This window comes from Pristiophorus japonicus, chromosome 12 (assembly GCF_044704955.1).
Source record: "Pristiophorus japonicus isolate sPriJap1 chromosome 12, sPriJap1.hap1, whole genome shotgun sequence".
Taxonomy (NCBI): domain Eukaryota; kingdom Metazoa; phylum Chordata; class Chondrichthyes; family Pristiophoridae; genus Pristiophorus; species Pristiophorus japonicus.
The window spans coordinates 101,770,769-101,794,340 of record NC_091988.1 but is presented as its reverse complement, the minus strand read 5'-3'; the positions used below and the strand labels follow the sequence as shown (position 1 = coordinate 101,794,340).

The following is a 23,572-nucleotide window of genomic DNA, read 5'->3' as shown; positions in this document are numbered from 1 at the left end:
CTTTCAACAAGAGCAGGCATTGACGACGAGATCCAACACTGGTGCACCAGTGCAGCCTTCGGCCCTCTGAGGAAAAGAGTGTTTGAAGACCAGGCCCTCAAATCCACCACCAAGCTCATGGTCTACAGAGCTGTAGTAATACCCGCCCTCCTGTATAGCTCAGAAACATAGACCATGTACAGTAGACACCTCAAGTCGCTGGAGAAATACCACCAGCGATGTCTCCGCAAGATCCTACAATTCCCCTGGGAGGACAGATGCATCAACATTAGCGTCCTCAACCAGACCAACATCCCCAGCATCGAAGCACTGACCACACTTGATCAGCTCCGCTGGACAGGCCACATAGTTCGCATGCCAGACACAAGACTCCCAAAGCAAGCGCTCTACTCGGAACTCCTTCATGGCAAACGAACCAAAGGTGGGCAGAGGAAACATTACAAGGGCACCCTCAAAGCCGCCCTGATAAAGTGCAACATCCCCACTGACACCTGGGAGATCCTGGCCAAAGAGCGCCTTAAATGGAGGAAGCGCATCCGGGAGGGCGCTGAGCACCTCGAATCTCGTCATCGAGAGCGTACAGAAATCAAGCACAGGCAGCGGAAAGAGCGTGCGGCAAACCTGTCCCACCCACCCCTTCCCTCAATGACCATCTGCCCCACCTGTGACAGAGACTGTGGTTCTTGTATTGGACTGCTCAGTCACCTAAGGACTCATGTTAAGAGTGGAAGCAAGTCTTCCTCAATTCCGAGGGACTGCCTATGATGATGATTTCTCATTCATTGGATGTAGTTTAGTTTCCATATATAAAGATGTGCTCCCATCTTCTCTCAATCACCTTGGACCATTTTGTTTTTTTCCTGTCTGTTTCTTGCTTCAGTGCCTGGACTTGGCCTGCTACCTTCTTCAACATGTAGCAAGGTTGAGGGTAAAACCAGATGCCACCATGAGTACTGCATAGTGCCAAACTCTTTTAAAAATTTAATATCCCAATGGCATCCTCTATCTCCTCTCCCATGTGGATCATGGACTTCATTTGAACATGGAGGTTGAGCTATATTTAATGGAGTTAGACTACCGAAGTGAAACAAATGATTTGGGCAACCTGATTCAAACTGTGCCAACATAAAACATGTTATGGATCCCTACATGAGATATGCAACATCTCATTTCTAGACTTTGTTTTACATCCAGAAATTGATCAACATAGTTTCTCTATAGGGACCATGCTGTTCTCTGTTGGACTGGATCTGTTGCAGTTTGCTTATCTTTGCCTAACAACACTTATGCTCTAATTTCAGTCTTTGCTTTCCACGGGCCTGACGACATTACAATACATCTGGAATCACAAATATATGGATCGAGTACAGAATTGCAGGCAAAGCCAGACTTTCCACTGAGATCCTTTGAGCCAAAGGTGCAAATTCCATTTAATGTGGTTCCTAGACAGCATCCTCGCAAACTTGAGATTGAAAGGTAATGCCTGCCATTTCACTGTTGTGTTTCCTTTATAAGGCTTCAGATAGGCAGTAGCAAGCTACTGGTGTTCCTAAAGTTTTTATCATGTTGGCACAAGAAATGTTGAACATTCATTATGCCAGCACAAGAGAACGTGGGTGACAGATGTAAAGCCGACACAAAATCTAGGCTGCTTATCAGTCACCTAGACGTGCTCTTTCTATAGTTACCATAAACACAGGTCGGCTGTTAATGTTATTGGACAATCAATAACTACGCCATTAAGTGGACACATCTAACCTGGGATTTTCTGCTTGTGTGCTCCCCGACCTGAAATTTTATGCCCATTCATTTTAATGGACAGAAGATCACGGCCTGCAGGGCACAGAAACAGAATATCTTGGCCTTTACATTCAACAACAACTAACATTGATATACCACCACACAAAGCACTTTATCAAAGGACCAATAGACACTAAGCAAGAAGCAAGAGAGATGTTAGGGCAAGAAACCAAAAACACTATCAAAAAGGCTTTGAGGAGGTATTTGAAGGAGGGAAGAAAGATGGTGAGGCAACCTAGTTTTTCACCTAATGTTCCTAAGCTGGTCCTTAAATCAACAAGTTTTATAATGCAATATCAGAGACCAGATGTTTAGCTTACTTGGCAATAGTTTTTAAAAGTTAGATTGGCACGAGGGACTCGGCATCGGGACAGGTCACTTCAAAAACCTCAGTTCGAATATCTAAATATGGAATGCATTCATCCACGAACAGGCTTTAGGCACAGAGATTCTTTTTTTATACAAAAGCAAAATACTGCAGATGCTGAAAATTTGAAATAAAAACAGAAAATGCTGGAGATACTCAGCAGGTCAGGCAGCATCTGTGGAGAGAGAAACAGAGTTAATTTTTCAGGTTGATGACCTTTTGTCAGAACTGGAAAAGATTAGAAATATAACAGATTTTAAGCAAGTACAAAAGCAGGGAAAGGGGTTGGGAGGAAAAAGGGAAGGTCTGTGACAGGGTGGAAGGTAGGAGATATTAAATGACAAAAGGGATGATGGTGCAAGGCGAAAGGAGATGATAATGGGACGAGTAAAGAAACAAAAGATGGATCTAGAGGAGGTGTAAATGGGAATATCAGAATCATCAGCAACAGCTGCTGTCCATAAAAAAGGGGCAGAAATTATGATCTGAAATTGTTGAACTCAATATTGAGTCTGGCAGACTATAAAATGCCTGATAGGAAGATGAGGTGCTGTTCCTCGAGCTTCGGGTTGAGCTTCATTGGAACAGTGTAGGAGGCCGAGGTCAGAGTGGGGGTTGTCAGAGAATTAAAACGGTCATGCTTGTTGGAGGCCAATCATCTCCTTGCACAGGAAGGTGCCATGGGAAGGGGAGGAGGTGTTAGCGATGATAGAGAATAGGATCATGGTGTCGTGGAGGGAACGGTCCCTTTGGAATGCTGAAAGGGGAGGGGAAGATGTCCTTAGTGTTGGAATCACACTGGCAGTGGCAGAAATGACAGAGGATAATTCATTGAATGTGGAGGTTAGTGGGGTGGAACATGAGGACAAGGGAAACCCTGTCGTGGTTCTGGGAGGGAGGGGATGGGGTGAGAGCAGAATTGTGAAAAAGGAAACAGGCATGGTCGAGTGCCCTATCAACCACAGTGGAGTGGAATCCTCAGTTGAGGGAAAAGTAATACATATCGGAAGCACTGCTATGAAAGATGGCAGCGTCACAACAGATGCAAGGGAGACGGAGAAACTGGGAGAATGGAAGAGTCCTTACAGGAAGCGCGGTGGGAGGATGTGTAGTCAAGATAGCTGTGGGAGTCAGAGGGCTTATAGTAGATATTGGTCGATAGCCTATCGTCAGATATTGGAGTCAGAGGAATTGAGATGGGAAGGGAAGAGTAGGGAATGGACCATGTGAAGGCGAGGCAAGGGTGAACATTGGAAGCAAAGTTGACAACATTTTCCAGTTAGGGATGAGAGCAGGAAATAGCACCGATACAGTCATCAATCAAAAAGAGGTAAGGGAGGGGACCTAGATAAGACTGGAACTAAGAATGTTCCACATATCCCACAAAAAGGCAGTCATAACTAGGAACCATACAGGTTCCCATAGCAACATCTTTTTTTTTGGAGGAAGTGCGTGGAGTCAAAGGAGAAGTTGATCAATGTGAGAATAAGCTCATCCAGGCGGCAGAGGGTGGTGGTGGATGGGGACTGGTTGGGCCTTCATTCAAGGAAGAAGCGGAGAACCCTCAGGCCATTCTGGTAGGGTGAAGGTGCAGAGGAATTGAACATCCATTGTTAAAAGAAGACGGTTGGCTTAGGAAATTGGAAACTGTTAAAGTGGCAGAGGGTGTTGGAAGAGTCGCGGATGTAAGTAGGAAGAGACTGGACAAGGGAAGAAAGTCGAGATAGGAAGAAATCAGATCTCTGGGGCAAGAACATATTGAAATGATGGGTCTACCAGGACAGTCCTGTTTGTGGATCTTGGGAAGGAGGTAGAAGCAGGCTATGCGGGATTGGGAGAATATGAGTTTGGAGGCCACGGAGGGAAGATCTCCAGAGGATATGAAGTCAGTGACAGTCTTGGAAACAATGGCTTGATGTTCGGTGGGGGGGCGTCATGGTCCACGAGGAGATAGGAGAAGGTGTCAGAGTGTTGGCGTTTAGCCTCTGCAAGGTAGAGGTCGGTTTGCCAAACAATAACAGCGCCACCTTTGTGAGCAGGTTTAATTACAAGGTTGTGGTTGGATCTGAGAGAATGGAATGCTGCCAGTTCAGAGGGCTGTAGGTTAGAGTGAGTGAAGGTAGCAGAGAAATTGAGACAGGTGATGTCACGCCGGCAGCTCCCAATGAAAAGATCTAGAGAGGATAAGAGGCCAGAGGGAGGGATCAAGGTGGAACCAGAATTCTGAAGATGGGAGAAAGGGCCTGCTGTGCGCGGGGAAGATTCCTGGCCAAAGATGTGGGTGTGGAGGCGATGGCGACGGAAGAAGAGCTTAGTGTCGTGCCAGACTCGAAATTGAGGTGGGGGCGTATGGGGATGAAGTTGAGACCTTTGCTGAGAACCGATCGTTCAGGGTCAAAGAGGGGAAGGTCAGAGGGGATAATGAAAACACGGCAAAGGGTGAGATTGGAAGACGGGTTGGGGTCAGAGGAAAGTGAAGGGGAAGGTGGTTCTGGAGGAGCGTTGGTATCCAAGAGTTGTTGAAGCTTGCGATCCTTGACATTTGAAAGAAAGAAAAAAAGTTTTTTGTTAAACTACTGAATGAGGCGAAGGATGAAATGGACTGTGGACCAGGACAGCTTTGAGATAGAGTGAGTCAGTGCTGCTGAAGAGATAGGTTGTGAGCGTGCATGTGGCAGCACATGGCGTTAAACGTGGATCTCAGGATGTGGTGAGAGCAGTGGTTTGAGGAATGCTTAATATCCTGGAGATATCTGTAATTATGGATGAATCTGAAACATGAAGGGTGAAATAACAGTTTGGGGGACAAATTGCTCCCTGCCGGAAACGGGGCATCTTCCCACCCCGTTTTGATGTTTTTTACCGCAGCTGAGAGTCAGGTTGACTCTTTCACGACATTTGGCTCATTGTTTTTATTGTTTTGTTCCAGACGTCGGTCATAATGGGGGATGGTGACAACACCTGAGGGGCAAAACCGAGGCGTTGAAGGCAACTGAGGGGTGGAAGTTGGTGGTGGTGCGGAGTAGCCGCCACAATGACATCACCACGGCTTTCCCCTTCACTTAAAGGGGAGAGTCTTCGCATTTTTAAAACTTTGTCCCGCTGGGCCACCAGGGAGGGTTTTAGCTGGGCCAGCCGCTTGGCACCCTGTTGGCGGCCTGGCTGACAAAAAAAAAACATGGATGCACAGCAGTAGGCCCTCCCCTTTAAGGGAAGCCACACTGCCACTGCAGTAGGCCACAGCCTCACTGAACCACCAGGGAGAAGCTTGTTTTGGCACAACTGCGCGGGTCAAAGATTTTTCATGGGGAATGTCGCCGTTGAGAGGTTCGATCGGCGATGCGTACGGTGATGATGTGTTTACCGATGATTGGCAGGAGAGGAGCGGTAGGGGGGGGAATCAGGGCACCACCGGGAAAACTCAGGAGAGCAATTGGCTATCAGCGGCCATTCCACGAAAAGTCGGCGGCCACTCCACTCTGCAGCGTGGCCACCGCTTTTCGGGGGTAACAGGTCTTAAGGAAAGGGGCAATTTCAGCCTATTTATGTTTTGACTTAGTTACTTTCAGTAAAGGTGTTTAATGTTGTATAATCCCTGGTTTCTAACAGACTGAGACGACAGTATCAGAGTCAAAATCTTAAACAGCTGCTTAAGTTTGAAGGAATTAATTCAGACAAGTTGATGCCACGCCACTCTGGACCAGAAAAGACACTTTTCAAGAGTGGGAAGAATGAAGCACAATTCACCGTGTACCTTCCTTTAGAGGTGCTGTACAGATCTTTCCATACATTATTGTTAGTGATATTAGCAGAATGCATCTTGCATCTATAATATTAAGAGTCATTTTTTTGTCTGTCCTGGGTTGGGGGTGGGGCAGGAGGCTGGGAGCTCATGGTCCAGACTGAATGGCAGTTGCACTAATCAATGAGCGATCAGGGCCCACCCGGCATCGCAACCAATCAGGGCGGGGAGCGATGCCGCAACTTTTAAAAGTTTGATTGACGCTGGGTCTGCTCCAGTGAGGGAGGCGGCAGTGGATGAGGTGGGGCCAATGGGAATGAGAAGGAGAGAGGGAGGGGGAGAAGGAGAGAGGGAGAGGGAGAAAGGAAGAGGGAGGGGAGAAAGAGAGAGGGAAGGGAGAAAGAGAGAGGGAGGGGAGAAAGAGAGAGGGAGGGGAGGGGGAGAGAGAGAGAGAGGGAGGGAGAGAGCGGGAGGCGGTGAGCGGGATGGGGAGGGGGGAGGGAGAGGTGGGGGAGGGGAGAGGGAGAGAGTGGGAGAGGGAAGGAGATAGAGGGATGGGAGGGAGCGTGGGAGATGGAGGGTGAGAGGAGGAGGGAGGGTATGAGGGAGAGGGAGGGTGTGAGGGAGATGGAGGGTGGCAGGGAGATGGAGGGTGGCAGGGAGAGGGAGAGGGAGGATTCTAGATTCTCCCACAAGTGGAAACATCTCTCTGCTTGTCGAGCCCCCTCATTATCTTATATGTTTCAATAAGATCACCTCATTCTTCTGAACTCCAATGTGTACAGGCCCAACCTACTCAACCTTTCTTCATAAGTCAACCCCTTCATCTCCGGAATCAACCTAGTGAACCTTTTCTGAACTGCCTCCAATGCAAGTATATCCTTCCTTAAATACGGACACCAAAACTATACGCCGTACTCTAGGTGTGGCCTCACCAATACCCTGTACAGTTGTAGCAGGACTTCTCTGCTTTTATACTCCATTCCCCTTGCAATAAAGGCCAACATTCCATTTGCCTTCCTGATTACTTGTACTTGCATATAACTTTTTGTGTTTTCATGCACAAGGACCCCCAGCACAGTACTGCAGCATTTTGTAATTTCTCTCCATTTTAATCATTTGTTTTTTTATTTTTCCTGCCAAAATGGATAACTTCACACTTTCCCACATTATACTCCATCTGCCAAATGTTTGCCCACTCACTTAGCCTGTTTATATCCCTTTGCAGATTTTTTGTATCCTCCTCACAATTTGCCTTCCCACCCATCTTTGCATCATCAGCAAACTTGGCTACATTACACTCGGTCGCTTCATTCATTATTTCATTATTCATTCATTAAATAGATTGTAAATATTTGGGGCCCCAGCACCGATTGTGTGGCACCCCACTAGTTACAGTTTGCCAACTTGAAAATGACCCATTTATCCCAACTTTCTGTTAGTTCGACAATCCTCTATCCATGCTAATATATTACCCCCAACCCAGTGAGCTCTTATCTTAACCTTTTATGTGGCACCTTATCGAATGCCTTCCGGAAGTCCAAATACACAACAACCACTGGTTCTCCCTTATCCACCCTGCTCGTTACATCCTCAAAGAACTCCAGCAAATTTGTCAAACATGATTTCCCTTTCATAAAACCATGCTGACTCTGCTTGATTGAATTATGTTTTCCAAATGTCCTCCTACAGCTTCCTTAATAATGGACTCCAGCATTTTCCCAACGACAGATGTTAAGTTAACTGGTCGATAGTTTCCTGCTTTCTGTCTGCCTTGTTTTTTAACTAGGTGCATTAAATTTGCGGTTTTCCAGGGAATTTTGGTAATTACAAAAAAATGGAACCACTATCTGCAGCCACTTCTTTTAAGACCCTAGGCTGCAGGCCATTAGTTCCAGGAGACTTGTCCACCTTTAGTCCTTTTATTTTACTGAGTATTGTTTCTTTAGTGATAGTGATTGTTTTAAGTTCCTTCCTCCTTATAGCCTTTTGATTATTTATATTGGGATATTTTTAGTGTGAAGACCGATACAAAATATTTGTTCAAAGTCTGTGCCATTTCCCTGTTCTCCATTATTAATTCCCCAGTCTCGTCCTCTAAGGGACTTTAGCTATTCTCTTTCTTTTTATATACCTGTAGAAGCTCTTACTATTTGTTTTTATATTTCTTGCTAGCTTACTCTCATACTCTATCTTCCCTCTCTTTATTATTTTTTTAGTCATCCTTTGCTGGTTTTAAAAAATGTCACAATCCTCTGGCCTCCCACTAATCTTTGTATGGCATTGTTTTCAATTTGATACCATCCTTTACTTCCTTAGTTAGCCACGGTTGGTTCTCCCTTCTCTTAAAGTCTTTCCTTCTCACTGGAATATATTTTTGATGAGAGTTATGAAATATCTCCTTAAATGTCTGCCACTGTTTAATCAACAGTCTTACACTTCAATCTATTTTCCCAGTCCGCTTTAGCCAACTCTGCTTTCATACATTTGTAATCGCCTTTATTTAAGATCAGGACACTGGTTTGAGTTCTTACTTTATCACCCTCCAACTAAATTTGAAATTCAACCATGCTATGATCACTCTTTCCAAGAGGATCCTTTACTATGAGAACATTTATTAATCCTTTTGTGTATCTGTAAAGCATGCACTCCCATGTTCCGCCACCAGGGAGCTCATCCTCTGAAGTCCCAAGGGAACCCACAGATAAGTCATATGAGGAGCTGTGTACACTGGTTCGGGAGCATCTTAACCCGAGGGAGAGCGTGCTGATGGCCAGGTATCGGTTCTACTCGTGCCAGCGATCTGAATGTTAGGAAGTGGCGAGCTACGTCACAGAGCTAAGGCGACTTGCAGGACAATGTGAGTTTGATGGCTACCTGGAGCAAATGCTCAGAGACTTTTTTGTACATTGGCCACGAGACCATCCTATGAAAACTTTTGACTGTAGAGACACCGACCCTCAATAAGGCCATTACGATAGCACAGGCGTTTATGTCCACCAGTGATAACACCAAACAAATCTCTCAGCACACAAGTGCTAGCAATGTTCATAAATTAACTGGAGCTGTGTTTGCGAGCAGAAATGTACAGGGCAGAACCCACGAGTCTGCAACTGCCAGCAGGCCTCAGGTGACCCAGATGAGTCAGAGTCCCCAACAAAGGATGAATGCAAGGCAGTTCACACCTTGTTGGCGTTGTGGAGGCTTCCATTCAGCCTATTCTCGCCGCTTCAAAGGGTATGTTTGCAAGAGCTGTGGAACGATGGGGCACCTCCAACGAGCTTGCAAACGAGCTGCAAGCTCTGCAAAACCTGCTAACCACCACGTGGCAGAGGAAGATCGGTCCATGGTGGATCAAAGCAATTTCGAGCCTCAGAGGGAGGAGGCAGATGCTGAAGTACACGGGGTGCACACATTTTTGACGAAATGTCCACCTATAATGCTAAATGTAAAATTGAACGGCTTACCCGTAGCCATGGAACTGGACACTGGCGCTAGCCAATCCATCATGAGTAAAAAGATGTTTGAGAGACTGTGGTGCAACAAGGCGTTCAGACCAGTCCTGAGCCCCATCCACACGAAACTGAGAACGTACACCAAAGAGCTTACCACTGTCCTGGGCAGCGCCATGGTCAAGGTCACCTACGAGAGCAGGGTGCACGAACTGCCACTCTGGATTGTCCCGGGCGATGGCCCCACACTTCTTGGAAGGAGCTGGCTGGGCAAAATCCGCTGGAACTGGGGTGACATCCGAGCGCTATCACATGTCTATGAGGCCTCGTGTACCCAGGTTCTTAACAAATTTCCTTCCCTTTTTGAGCCAGGCATTGGAAACTTTTCCGGGGCGAAGGTGCGGATACACTTGGTCCCAGAGGCACGACCCATTCACCACAAGGCGCGAGTGATGCCTCATATGACGAGGGAGAGAGTGGAAATCGAGCTGGACATCATCTCCCCAGTGAAATTCAGCGAGTGGGCCAGTCCGATTGTTCCAGTACTCAAAAGTAATGGTACGGTCAGGATTTGCGGCGATTATAAAGTAACTATTAATCGTTTCTCGCTACAGGACCAATACCCGTTACCTAAGGCAGACGACCTATTTACGACGCTGGCAGGAAGCAAGATGTTCACCAAGTTCGACCTGACTTCGGCCTACATGACGCAGGAGCTGGAGGAGTTGTCGAAGGGCCTCACCTGCATCAACACGCACAAGGGACTGTTCATCTACAACAAATGCCCGTTTGGAATTCAGTCGGCTGCAGCGATCTTCCAGAGAAACATGGAGAACCTACTCAAGACGGTACCACACACGGTGGTCTTTCAGGACAACATATTGGTCGTGGGTCGGGACACCGCCGAGCACCTACAAAACCTGCAGGAGGTCCTTCAGCGATTGGATCGCGTAGGGCTGCGGCTGAAGAGGTCGAAATGCGTCTTCATGGCAACAGAAGTAGAGTTTTTGGGGAGAAAGATCGCGGCGGACGGCATTCGACCCACAGACGTCAGGACAGAGGCTATCAGGAACGCGCCCAGGCCACAGAACGTCACGGAGCTGCGATCGTTCCTGGGACTCCTCAACTATTTTGGTAACTTCCTACCGGGGTTAAGCACCCTCTTAGAGCCCCTACATGTGTTATTGCGCAAAGGTGAGAACTGGGCATGGGGAAAAAAACAAGTTGCTTTTGAGAAAGCCAGAAACATTTTATGCTCCAACAAGCTGCTTGTATTGTATAACCCGTGTAAAAGACTTGTGCTAGCATGTAATGCGTCGTCTTGCGGATTCGGGTGTGTATTACAACAAACTAACGTTACGGGGAAGTTGCAACCTGTCGCCTATGCTTCCAGGAGCTTGTCTAAGGCCGAGAGAGCCTACAGCATGATTGAGAAAGAGGCATTAGCGTGTTTGTTCGGGGTAAGGAAAATGCATCAGTACTTGTTTGGCCTCAAATTTGAGCTGGAAACCGATCACAAGCCCCTCACATCCCTGTTCGTTGAAAACAAGGGGATAAATACTAATACCTCAGCCCGCATACAAAGGTGGGCACTCGCACTATCAGCATATAACTATACCATCCGCCACAGGCCAGGCACCGAGAACTGTGCGGATGCTCTCAGTCGGCTACCATTGCCCATCACGGGGGTGGAAATGGCACAGCCTGCAAACTTGTTGATGGTGGCGCAGCCCGCAGACTTGTTGATGGTCATGGAAGCGTTTGAAAATGATAAATCACCTGTCACGGCCCGCCAGATTAGGACTTGGACCAGCCAAGATCCTCTGCTTTCCCTCGTAAAAAACTGTGTACTGCATGGGAGCTGGGCCAGCATCCCCATTGAAATGCAAGAGCCAATCAAGCTGTTCCAGCGGCGAAAGGACGAGCTGTCCATTCAGGCAGACTGCCTGTTGTGGGGTAACCGCGTAGTGCTACCAAAAAAGGGCAGGGAGATGTTCATCTCGGATCTCCACAGCACACACCCGGGTATAGTAATGATGAAAGCGATAGCCAGATCCCATGTGTGGTGGCCCGGTATCGACTCTGACTTAGAGTCCTATGTAAGGAAATGCAACGTATGTGCTCAGTTGAGCAACGCGCCCAGAGAGGCACCACTAAGTTTGTGGTCCTGGCCCTCCAGACCATGGTCAAGGATCCATGTCAACTATGCGGGCCCGTTTTTCGGTAAAATGTTCCTGGTGAGGTGGATGGTTTTTCAAAATGAATTGAATGTGAAATAATGTCGGGAAGCACCGCCACCGCCACCATTGAAAGCCTGAGGGCCATGTTTGCCACCCACGGCCTGCCTGACATACTGGTCAGTGACAACGGGCCATGTTTCACCAGTGCCAAATTTAAAGAATTCATGACCCACAATGGGATCAAACATGTCACCTCGGTCCCGTTTAAACCAGCCTCCAATGGGCAGGCAGAGCGGGCAGTACAAACCATCAAACAGAGCCTTAAACGAGTCACAGAAGGCTCACTCCAAACCCGCCTGTCCCGAGTACTGCTCCGCTACCGCACAAGACCCCACTCACTCACAGGGGTGCCTCCGGCTGAGCTACTCATGAAAAGGACACTTAAAACCCAGACTCTTGCTGGTTCACCCCAACCTGCATGATCAGGTAGAGAGCAGGCAGCAGCAACAAAATGTAAACGATGGTCGTGTCACTGTGTCACGGGAAATTGATCTGAATGACCCTGTGTATGTGCTAAACTATGGATATGGTCCCAAGTGGATCGTGGGGACGGTGATAGCTAAAGGAGGGAATAGGGTGTTTGTAGTCAAACTAGACAATGGACAAATTTGCAGAAAGCACCTGGACCAAACGAGGCTGCGGTTCACAGACTGCCCTGAACAACCTACAGCAGACACCACAACACACACCTAAAGGATCAACGACACCACGCCGGACCAGGAAATCGAACCCATCACGCCCAACAGCCCAGCAAAGCCAGGCTCACCTAGCAGCCCTACAGGGCTAACAACATGCCAGCCCAGCGAGGGCACAGCCAACACACCAGAACAGACATTTGTACCGAGGCGGTCCACCAGGGAAAGAAAGGCTCCCGACCACCTCACCTTGTAAATAGTTTTCACTTTGACTTTGAGGGGGAGTGATGTTGTGTATCTGTAAAGCATGCACTCCCCTGTTCCGCCACCAGGGAGCTCATCCCCTGAAGTCCCAATGGATCCCAGCATTCCTTGGGAGCACTGTATATAAGCCGGCCCTAAGGCCTGTTCCTCACTCTGGAGTGTCTTATTAAAGACTGAGGTCACTGTTACTTTTACCTCCCTGTGTGCAGCCTCATCTGTGTTAGGAACACAATAAATCCTGTCTCATTACACAGTACCAGATCCAAAATAGCCTGCTCCCTGGTTGGTTCCGCAACGTACTTTTCAAGGAAACTATCTCTGATACATTCTATGAACTCTTCCTCAAGGCTACCTTGGCCAATTTGATTTGCCTATGATTATTGTTGTACCTTTCTTACAAGTCTCCATTATTTCTTGATTTACATTTCATCCAACAGTGTAGCTACTGTTGGGGGGCCTATAGACTACGCCCACCAGTGACTTCTTCCCCTCTTATTTCTGATCTCCACCCAAATTGATTTTACATCTTGATCTTCTGAGCCAATATCATTTCTCAGAGCAATTGCTAACCTTTTGTGCCAATTAGGGGCAATTTTGTGCTATGGATCCATCTTCACTAGGAATTGAATTGATATGGTCCAGAATCTCATGTGGCACTCTTACAGCCAGTAAGTGTAGCAGATTTATTAGGGCCGAAATTCACCATCCCCGAAGGGACAGCTACTGTGGGGTTTGGGTGGCCGATCGAAAAAATCAATCGCCTGCCGCGATCGGGTACTTTTCCCTCACCGAGCCATATTCAGCTCGGGAGGGGTTTGAGCAGTGCTCACTTCTGCTGAAAACGGCGGGGTGAAGCCGCTGTAAATGTAGGTATCCAGCATTGGCGTCTGCAACGTGTGGGCCACTGAAAAGCAGCCAGGACAGGGATTTTCAGTTCCATAAAGGTAGGAGTTCTTCAGGCAGTGCCCCTGTGAGGTATTCGAATCAGTGCTTGAATGCCACACCGCTGGAGTGTTGTTGCGATCGGGGCCCTTTGGTAGGGAAATACTTTAATTAATGTTATTGTTTTTATGTCAGATTGCATCATCCGCAGTATTTAGCTTTTCATATAGTTTTATTAATTGTTTTGGCTCCATTAAATTTGCTGAGTGCTGCTCAGAGGTTTGCACGTACTTTTGTACAATTTTCAGGTCTGTCTCTTTAATGGAGGCACATGGGCTGCTGAGACCTGCTTGGCAGGATTCACCCTGAGGATGGGAGGAGTGTTGGGAGGGGGACACCTGGTACACCTGCTCAGAAGCAGGGCGGCACACAGGAGAAGGCGTCGCCATCAGCACCTTGCAGAGAGGCAGCGAGCAAGGGAGGCAGCAGCCATGATTCGTTCAATCTGCACTAGACCTTTGTGCCTGCCGTCTTGACCGGCCCCAATCAGAATTGCGGTTGGCTGCTTGGGGACAAGGGCTATCTCCTGTCCACTTGGCTGCTCAGTCCTTTGCGGAACCCCAGGACAGCGCCAGAGCATGCATACAATGACGCTCATTGTGCATCATCGAGCAGTGCATAGGCATCCTCAAGCAGAGGTCCCGGTACCTGGACTGCTCTGGTGGCACCTTGCAGTACTCTCTCAATGGGTCTCTATAATCGTCGTGGTCTGCTGCACGCTGCACAACCTGTCCATCATGAGGGGACAGCCACTGGAGGTCGAGCCAGCAGTACCACCTGAGGAGAAGGAGGAGGATCCCCGTCACCCTAGAGCTAGGTGGCATCGACCCATCACCACCCTGGAAGGGACGGGTGCAGACTGGCCAGCATCCTCCCGTCCTCACATATATGGAGGTGCCTGACACCTCCTCTGCAATCTCCCTCCATGCATTATGTACTGCCTGTCTGCCAGGTCTCCCCACGTCAGGAAATAGTATTCTTCTTCTGTGCTCCACACCGTCCATCAGTGTCTCCAACTCCATATCAGTGAATCTATTGGCTCTCCTTACACCTCTTACATCAGCCATTCTTCCAAACTCCTTCCCCCACCCCTCAGCGCCTTGCTGCAAACCCTAACCTTTAAAAAGGTCAGGGAGCAGCTGGCTTGCTAAAAACCCTTACCTGCATGCTGAATTTCTCAATGGTGATAACGTTCAAATTAAGACAGCCACACCATGAAAAATACACTTTGGAAGGGTTCATTAGTGCAGGAACCAAATTGTTCACTTTTGGAGCTGAATATGGGATGGCCCAACCATGAAAAAATTTCGGTACTAATGGCCCCCAAAAAGTGGGGGGAGCACCAGTTTTCCAGCGGTACTGAATTTCAGCCTCATTATCTCATCAGTCTGGCTGAATTTGAACCCAGGCCTTTGCACTGAAAGGTCTGTAACTCACTTCACCAACCAGTCCAAGAATAAATAGATAGGAAGGTACAAATGAGAAAAGGATGATCAGCCTATTCAAGTTGCCCTTTTGTTTAGCTTCTAATTTTTTTTCCAACCTATATGGATGGCAAAGGGAATTCTCTACTGCTTGTAGAATCAGGAGTCTTATTTATTCCCTTTTTGAATCCTTTAACTGAGTCCAATTTTGTTTCACCAGGTGGCAGTCTATACCAAAATTTAACAAAGCATTTAGCTTGTGGTTTCCGTAGTTGTAATACTCTTCCTTATGCTTGTTTGTTGGTTCTGCTCGAAACATTTCTTTATGTTTACCACATTGTCTTCATGACATGTTTTACAACATTTGTCGTGTCTATCCTTTCTTTATTGAGTGAGAATATAGTTAACTTCTACAGCTTCTCTTCAGAGCACAGCTATCTAAAAATTGGAACCATTTGTGTTGTCTCTCTTTGAGCTCTTTCTCTTCATGTGATAGTAACCAAAATGGCATATATTACTCGATGTGTGGTCTCGCCAATGCTTTCTGAAGTGTCAGTATCACTTGGAGTGGTATTCTATAGATCTACCTTTCCTGATTGCCTTAGAAATTGCTGTTATACAACCTTTCAATGTTTAGTCACTCATCACACCAACCCCAAATGTTTTTCAACAGCGTGGATGATGGCTGGCTGAGTGAAAACAATGGCAGATATTCTCAGTCCAGATAACGGGATGGTTAAGAAATTGAGAACATTCTTCTCAGTTAAAGTTAGCAGTTTCAAGGGCAGGACAAGCGACTACTGTTACCCCTATGTTACTGATATATAACCGGATGCTGTAATATCATGGTGGTTTAAAATAGGCAAGGCAATTGATGTATAATAGTCTTTTTCCCTCAACTGCTAAGATGGTGACTGATTCCCATCACAACAAGAGCTCATGTCCCACCACTCCATGATGCAATGATCTGATGCTCCAACATGCTGAATCATCAGGCAACCTTCATAATATATTATTTTTCAAAGGTGGGGCCCACTATATCAACATCATGTATGACTGGCTGCTAAGAATGTGGCTAGCACCTATAATTCCTAACATGCTGAGTCCCTAATTTCAACTAGATTTTTGGTGACAAAGAAACAGAAAACCAGAGGATAAGTCAAGCATGCATATTTTGTGTGGCTTATTGGTGAGTGATTGCACAATATTGAGAGAAGTCTGGGAGAAAATTACTTACTTGGCCTTTGAACTCCAGGAATGGTCATCAGGCAGGAGGGGGTTGGTGAGGGACAGGACCTATATATATTCAAAAAGAAAGGTAACAATCTGTTGGTGGTTTAGGGCACTGGGCCACAAGTGATAAGCAGTAGGAATGAGATGACTGCAGCTGTAATTAAAATCATGCACATTGAGTCCCTGTCCTCAAGTGCGTTGGGCAGGGCATTTGCTGAACAGAGATTACCGATTTCAAGTGCGGGAGGAAAAATCATGATGCTAGTCAAACCATTCTTTTTGTGTCACCTTGTGGCTAGTTGAAACGTTGCATTGGCACGGTTCTGGGAGCAAGTAGTTTACCCAGTCTTTTAATTTGGTTATATGTGCTGGATGGGAACTAATAACACCTGAAAGGAAACAAAATGGAGACAAAAAGGTTAAAGGGGACAATTTTCCTGACTTTTGCCCCTATTTCTCACCTTCAATTTCCAGAATACAGGGGTGCACCAAAAAGCTGGTAGTAGAGTTCTTTTTTTACTTATTCATTCACGGGATGTGGGTGTCGCTGGCAAGGCCAGCATACATTGTCCGTCCCTAATTACCCTACAGAAGGTGGTGGTGAACTGCCTTCTTGAACCACTGCAGTCCATGTGGTGAGGGTACAGCCACAGTGCTATTAGGTAGGGAGTTCCAGGATTTTGACCCAGCAATGAAGAAGGCAGGGATGGATTAAGGCTGCCATGGGCCCTGGCCCTACACCCATTCACATCCTGCAATAAATTACATTAGTGAACTAAGTCACAGGGTCAAGGTCAGGTCAGTCATGTATCCTACATGGCTACTGTTTGTACTATCACAAGGTGTGCCACCAGAGGGCACAGCAGTGGGAGACTTGTACAGGTTGCCTGGCTTAGTATAAAAGACAGGCCACCAGGTGTGATCCTCACTTTGGAGTTATCAATAAAAGATTAAGGTCACTACAGTTCAAGTACAACACATTGCCTCATGGAATCATTATCAGAGCATCCAAGGACATAACAAGGTCTACATCTCAGGTTATGTTCTCATTGATACAATGAAGACACTCATTTAGTATTTTATTATGTTTCCAAACAATCAAACTGATACCTTGATGAAACCCTGTATAAACAATAAACAACAACGCTTTAATTAAAATAAATCCTTACATTTTGAAACTAAATCAACAATGACAACAATTTAGATCAAGACAGCGCAATAATTTTAGAAGACCATCATTTGTCATTTGCATTCCATTTTCTCCACAGAGGCAACCACAAGTATAACATTACACTGGTCTTTCCTGAGATTTTTATCGACTAAATTCGTCAATGATTTTCGTGAAGTCACGTCCTCTCAGTACTTTGCTCTCGATGCTCATGATCGAAAGACTATTAAGTCGATCTTGTCCCATTCAGTTCTTGACCTCATCCTTGATGCGTTTTAGTTTCGAGAAAGACCACTCAACATTGCAATTTGATACCATCATCAATAGATATATTCGAAGAGCCATTTCAGTGTTAGAAAAGGTTTGGGCGAGGGCATATGTATGGAGGAATTGGTACATTTTCAGCTCTGCTGACTTAGTTTGTTTGACACAAATTGAGGTTTGAAGCTTTGTTAAGGATCCCACCAAGCTAGAAAACTGGATGAATTCACTTTCAATCATAGGTTCCAGATCTTTGGGATAGAAGCGGGCAAGATTTGCTGCGGCTTGCTTGATCTCATGAGTTGAGAGAGTGGCTAGCTTGGACAGGAATCCAAACTTACAGTTGATTTCCTTGTATGCATCAAGGGGATGTTTCAAGGTACTGACTTGATCAATGTTGCCAAGGAACATTTCAGTTTTGAATTTCTCCTTGGGTGACAGCACAGTGTTTTCAGCATCTCCATCATCATTAGTGGTGGTTGCATACCCGGACACACCTCTGAGCTGAATTGTACTCATTGTGGCCACACAGTTTAATTCCTAGGTCTTCGAAGTCCTCAAACTCTGTCCGCTGGGTCTTGACAAAATCAATAAGGAATTTGAGTAAGGACATCATGACATTCAGATTCAAGCCGGTCTCTTGAAGCGAGAGATTGTTCAGGTGAAAGCGCTTTAAGACTGTGTTCCAAATAACAGTGAGAATAGCTGAATCCAGTTCGCCCAGTTTGTCAAGGATCAACTGAGCTTCATTTTGGCATTCAACTTTCTGTTCCACGTCAGTTGCCAGGGATTACAACACTTTGCTTATGGGAGTGTAACCTTTGAGCAGTGCTGACACTGCTTCGTACCTTGCTGACCATCATCATAGGCAGTTCCTCGAATCGAGAATGACTTGCTTCCTCGTCAAAAAGTTCACAGGTGTTTCAATGAAGGACCTAAAATTCCAGGTCCGAACTAAATCTTGAAGGGTAGAAGATGCCTGTGTTTCGATTTTTTTTTTAACGTGTGGTGACTGTTGCACACCAGCCACCACACGGGCTTGTCAGAGCTAGGTCTTGGCACAGTAGCAAGGATTAACCAAGACGACTGGAGACCAGCTCTGCTGCACGGACCTAGTGCGCATACATATCGCAGTGTGGGCTGGCCCGTGCTGCCCCTGGGCCCTCGCCTCTCCTGGGCCCCCATTCTTCTAAATTCTATTGAATATAAGCCTAGACTATCCAGTCTTTCTTCATATGTCAGTCCTGTCGTCCAGCAAATCAGTCTGGTGAACCTTCGCTGCACTCCCTCAATAGCAAGAATGTCCTTCCTCAGATTAGGAGACCAAAACTGCACACAATATTCAAGGTGTGGCCTCACCAAGGCCCTGTACAATTGTAGTAAGACCTCCCTGCTCCTATACTCAAATCCTCTCACTATGAAGGCCAACATGCCATTTGCCTTCTTCACCACCTGCTGTACCTGTACGCCAAGTTTCAATGACTGATGTACCATGACACCCAGATCTCGTTGCACCTCCCCTTTTACTAATCTGTCACCATTCAGATAACAATCTGCCTTCCTGTTTTTACCATCAAAGTGGATAACCTCACATTTATCTACATTATTCCGCATCTGCCATGTATTTGCCCACTCACCTAACCTGTCCAAGTCACCCTGCAACCTCTTAGCATCCTTCTCACAGCTCACCCTGCCACCCAGCTTCGTGTCATTTGCAAACTTGGAGATATTACATTCAATTCCTTCGTTAATGGTATATTGTAAATAGCTGGGGTCCCAGCATGGGACCCTTGCGGTACCGCACAAGTCACTGCCTGTCATTCTGAAAATGACCCGTTTATTCCTACTCTTTGCTTCCTGCCTGCCAACCAGTTCTCTATTGACGTCAGTACATTATCCCCAATACCATGTGCTTTAATTTTGCACATTAATCTCTTGTGTGGGACCTTGTCAAAAACCTTTTGAAAGTCTAAATACACCCCATCCACTGGCTCCCCCTTGTCCACTCTACTAGTTACATCCTCAAAAAATTCTAGAAGATTTGTCAAGCATGATTTCCCTTTCATAAATCCATGCTGACTTGTACCGATCCTGTCACTGCTTTCCAAATGCGCTGCTATTACATCTTTAATCATTGATTCTAACATTTTCCCCACCACCGACCAGTCTATAATTCCCTGTTTTTTTTTTCTCCCTCCTTGTTTAAAAAGTGGGGTTACATTAGCTACCCTCCAGTCCAAAGGAACTGTTAGGTATGGTATGTGATAGGTATGACTCCAGCCAGTGGAGAGTTTACCTCTGATTCCCATTGACTTCAATTTTATTAGTGCTGCTTGATGCGATACTCAGTCAATGCTGCCTTGATGTCAACAGCAGTCACTCTCACCTCACCTCTGGAATTCAGCTCTTTTATCCATGTTTGGACCAAGGCTGTAATGAGGTCTGGAGCTAAGTTGTCCTGGCGGAACCCAAAGTGAACATTGGTGAGCAGGTTATTGGTGAGTAAATGCCGCTTGATAACACTGTCGACGCAACCTTCCATCACTTTGCTGGTGATTGATAGGCTGATAAGGCGATAATTGGCTAGATTGGATTTATCATGCTTTTTGTGGACAGGTCATACCTGAGCAATTTTGCACTGGTCGGGTAGATGCCAGTGTTGAAGCTGTACTGGCTCAGGTTGGCTAGAGGCGCGGCTAGTTCTGGAGCACCAGTCTTCAGCTGTATCCAGTGCACTCAGCTGTTCTTGCTATCACTTGGAGTAAATTGGCTGAATACTGGCATCTGTGATGGTGGAGATCTCTGGATGAGGCCATGATGGATCATCCACTCAGCATTTCTGGCTGAAGATGGTTGAGAACGCTTCAGCCTTGTCTTTGCACTCACATGCTAGGCTCCGGCATCATTGAGGATGGGAATGTTCATGGTGCTTTCTCCTCCTGTTAGTTGTTTAATTGTCTACCACCATTCACGACTGGATGTGACACGACTGCAGAGCTTTGATCTGATCTGTTGGTTATGGGATTGTTTAGCTCTGTCTATACCATGCTGCTTCTGTAGTTTAGCATGCATGTAGTCCTTTGTTGTAGCTTCACCATGTAGGCACCTTATTTACAGATATGTCTATTGATAATCAAAGGGCTATTATGGAGGGAGGGGGGGGGGGGGTGACTTAAAACAATCACTATCACTAGTGAAAAAGTACTAAGCAAACTAATGGGAATAAAGGTGGACAAGTCCCCTGGATCTGATGACCTGCATCCTAGGTTCTTAAAAGAAGTGGCGGCAGAGATAGTGGATGCATTGGTGTAATCCACCAAAATTCCCTGGATTCTGGAGAGGTCCCAGCGGATTGGAAAACTGCAAATCTAACACCCCTATTTAAGAAAGGAGGGAGACAAAAAACAGAAAACTATAGAACAGTTAGCCTAACATCTGTCATTGGGAAAATGCTGGAGTCCATTATTAACAAATTAGTAGCAGGACATTTGGAAAATCATAATGCAATCAAGCAGAGTCCGCATGGTTTTCTGAAAGGGAAATCATGTTTGACAAATTTGCTGGAGTTCTTTGAGGATGTGACGAGCAGGGTGGATAAAGGGGAACCTGTAGATCTTGTGTATTTGGATTTCCAGAAGGCATTTGATAAGGTGCCACATAAAACGTTACTGCACTAGATAAGAGCTCACGGCATTGAGGGTAATATATTAGCATGGATAGGAGATTAGCTAACTAACAGAAAACAGTGAGTCGGGATAAATGTGTAATTTTCAGGTTGGCTCACTGTAACTAGTGGGGTGCCACAGGGATCTGTGCTGGGACCCCAGTTATTTACAATCTATATTAATGACTGGGATGAAGGGACTGAGTGTAATGTAGCTAAATTTGCTGATGATACTAAGATAGGTGGGAAAGCAAGTTGTGAGGAGGACGCAAATAATCTGCAAAGGGATATAGATAGGATAAGTGAGTGGGCAAAAATTTGGCAGACTCACTATAATGTGGGAAAATGTGAGGTTATCCACTTTGATAAGAAAAATAAAAGAGCAAATTATTATTTAAATGGGGGGAGATTATAAAATGCTCTGGTACAGAGGGATCTTGGAGTCCTTGTACATGAAACTCAAAGAGTTAGCATGCAGGTACAGCAGGTAATTAGGAAAGCAAATGGAATGTTGGCCTTTATTGCAAAGGGGATGGAGTATAAAAGTAAGGAAGTTCTGCTACAACTGTACAGGGTGTTGGTGGGACTGCACCTGGAGTACTGCGTGTTGTATTGGTCTCTTTATTTAAGGAAGGATGTACTTGCATTGGAGGTCGTTCAGAGAAGCTTCACGAGGTTGATTCCTGAGATGAAGGGGTTGTCATATGAAGACAAGTTGAGCAGGTTGGGCCTATACTCATTGGAGTTTAGAAGACTGAGAGGAGATCTTATTAATGCGTACAAGATTCTGAGGGGGCTTGGCAGGGTAGATGCAGAGTGGATGTTTCCTGTCATGGGGAATCTAGAACTAAGGAGCATAGTCTCAGAATAAGGGGTCAGCCATTTAAAACGTAGATGAGGAGGCATTTTTCTCTGAGTCTTTGGAATTCTCTACCGCAGAGAGCTGTGGACGCTGGGCTATTGAATATAGTTAAGGTGGAGATAGACGGATTCTTGAGAGACAAGGAGTCAAGGATTATGGGGAGAGGGCAGGGAAGTGGAGTTGAGGCCAAGATCAGATCAGCCATGATCTTATTGAATGGTGGAGCAGGCTTGAGGGGCAAGATGGCCTACTTCTGCTCCTATTTCTTATGTTCTTCGGTCTAGTGCTGCTTCTGGCATATTCTTCTACACTTCTTATTGAACCAGGGTTGGTCGCCTGGCTTAATGGTAATGTAGAGTGAGGGATATGCCGAGCCATGAGATTACAGGTTGTGGTGGAATGCAATTCTGCTGCTGGTGATGGCCCACAGCACCTCCTGGATGCCCAGTTTTGAGCTGCTAGATCTGTTATGAATTGATCCCACAGTGGGAATACAATGGAGGATGTCCTCAGTGTGAAGACAGAACTTTGTCTCCACAAGGACTGTGCGGTGGTCACTCCTACCAATATAGTCATGGACAGATGAATCTGTGACAGGTAGATTATGAGGATGAGGTCAAGTAGGTTTTTCTCTCGTGTTGGCTCTTTCACCACCTGCCACAAGCTTAGTCTGACAGCTATGTCCTTCAGGACTCGAGCCACTCTTGGTGATGGATATTGAAGTCTTCCACCCACAGTAAATTCTGTGCCCTTGCTACCCTCAGTGCTTCTTCCAAGTGGTGTTCAACATGGAGGAGTACTGATTCATCCACTGATGGAGGGTGGTAGGTGGTAATCAGCAGGACATTTCCTTGCCTATCCTTGATATGATGCCATGAGACGTGATGGGGTCCAGAGTCAATGTTGAGACTCCGAGGATCACCTCCTTACGACTGTATGCCACTGTGCTGCCTCCTCTGATGGTCTATCCTGCCGATGGCACAAAACATACCCAGGAATGGTGATGGAGAAGTCTGGAATGTTGGCTTGCGCTTAGACCTTCCTGAGAAGGCATGAGGGACCTTGGCAGAAAGCCAACGAGGAACCCCAAGGTAAGTGGGATTCTTTATACTTGCCTCTTCTTCCAGCAGCTGGAAAACTCTGAGGCCAGAAGCCAAGCCTGCAGCTGTGTTCCATATCCCTCCTAGTGCGACCGGGCAACGGTAATGTTAATGGGCCAGGACAGGGGCAGATTAACCATGGGGCGGATGGGGCTGCAGCCCCAGGCCCACCAAAGAACATAGGCCCACCAAATAAATGTCGGAAAAAAAATATAACGCCTCCCAAATAGGCTGAATAGAATAGACAGTAAGAGAGGAAAAACAAGACCGAGGAAAATATTGTTTATTGACCTAACGTGTACGTACCTATTTTTGCAGAGATAATCTCTTTACTATTTATCTGTGTTATTATTTAACTGTTATATAATATATTTAATATATAAAATATATGTTAATATATAATATATATTGTTGAATA

The 23,572-nt window shown here is 46.1% G+C and overlaps 1 protein-coding gene across 6 annotated transcripts in view; it reads left to right on the top strand.

Annotated features, from left to right (window-relative positions):
- The window catches only part of dnah1 (dynein, axonemal, heavy chain 1), a 668,552-nt gene that overhangs the window by 22,220 nt on the left and 622,760 nt on the right, over window positions 1–23,572 (top strand). For all 6 annotated transcript variants that reach the window (XR_011596078.1, XM_070895813.1, XM_070895814.1 and 3 more), the window contains exons 4-5: window positions 1,302–1,476; window positions 5,777–5,933. Coding sequence is in view for 5 of the 6 variants with exons in the window: in XM_070895813.1 (XP_070751914.1) it covers window positions 1,302–1,476; window positions 5,777–5,933 (332 nt within the window). In the remaining variant the exon portion in view is untranslated. The remainder of the gene's footprint in view (window positions 1–1,301; window positions 1,477–5,776; window positions 5,934–23,572) is intronic.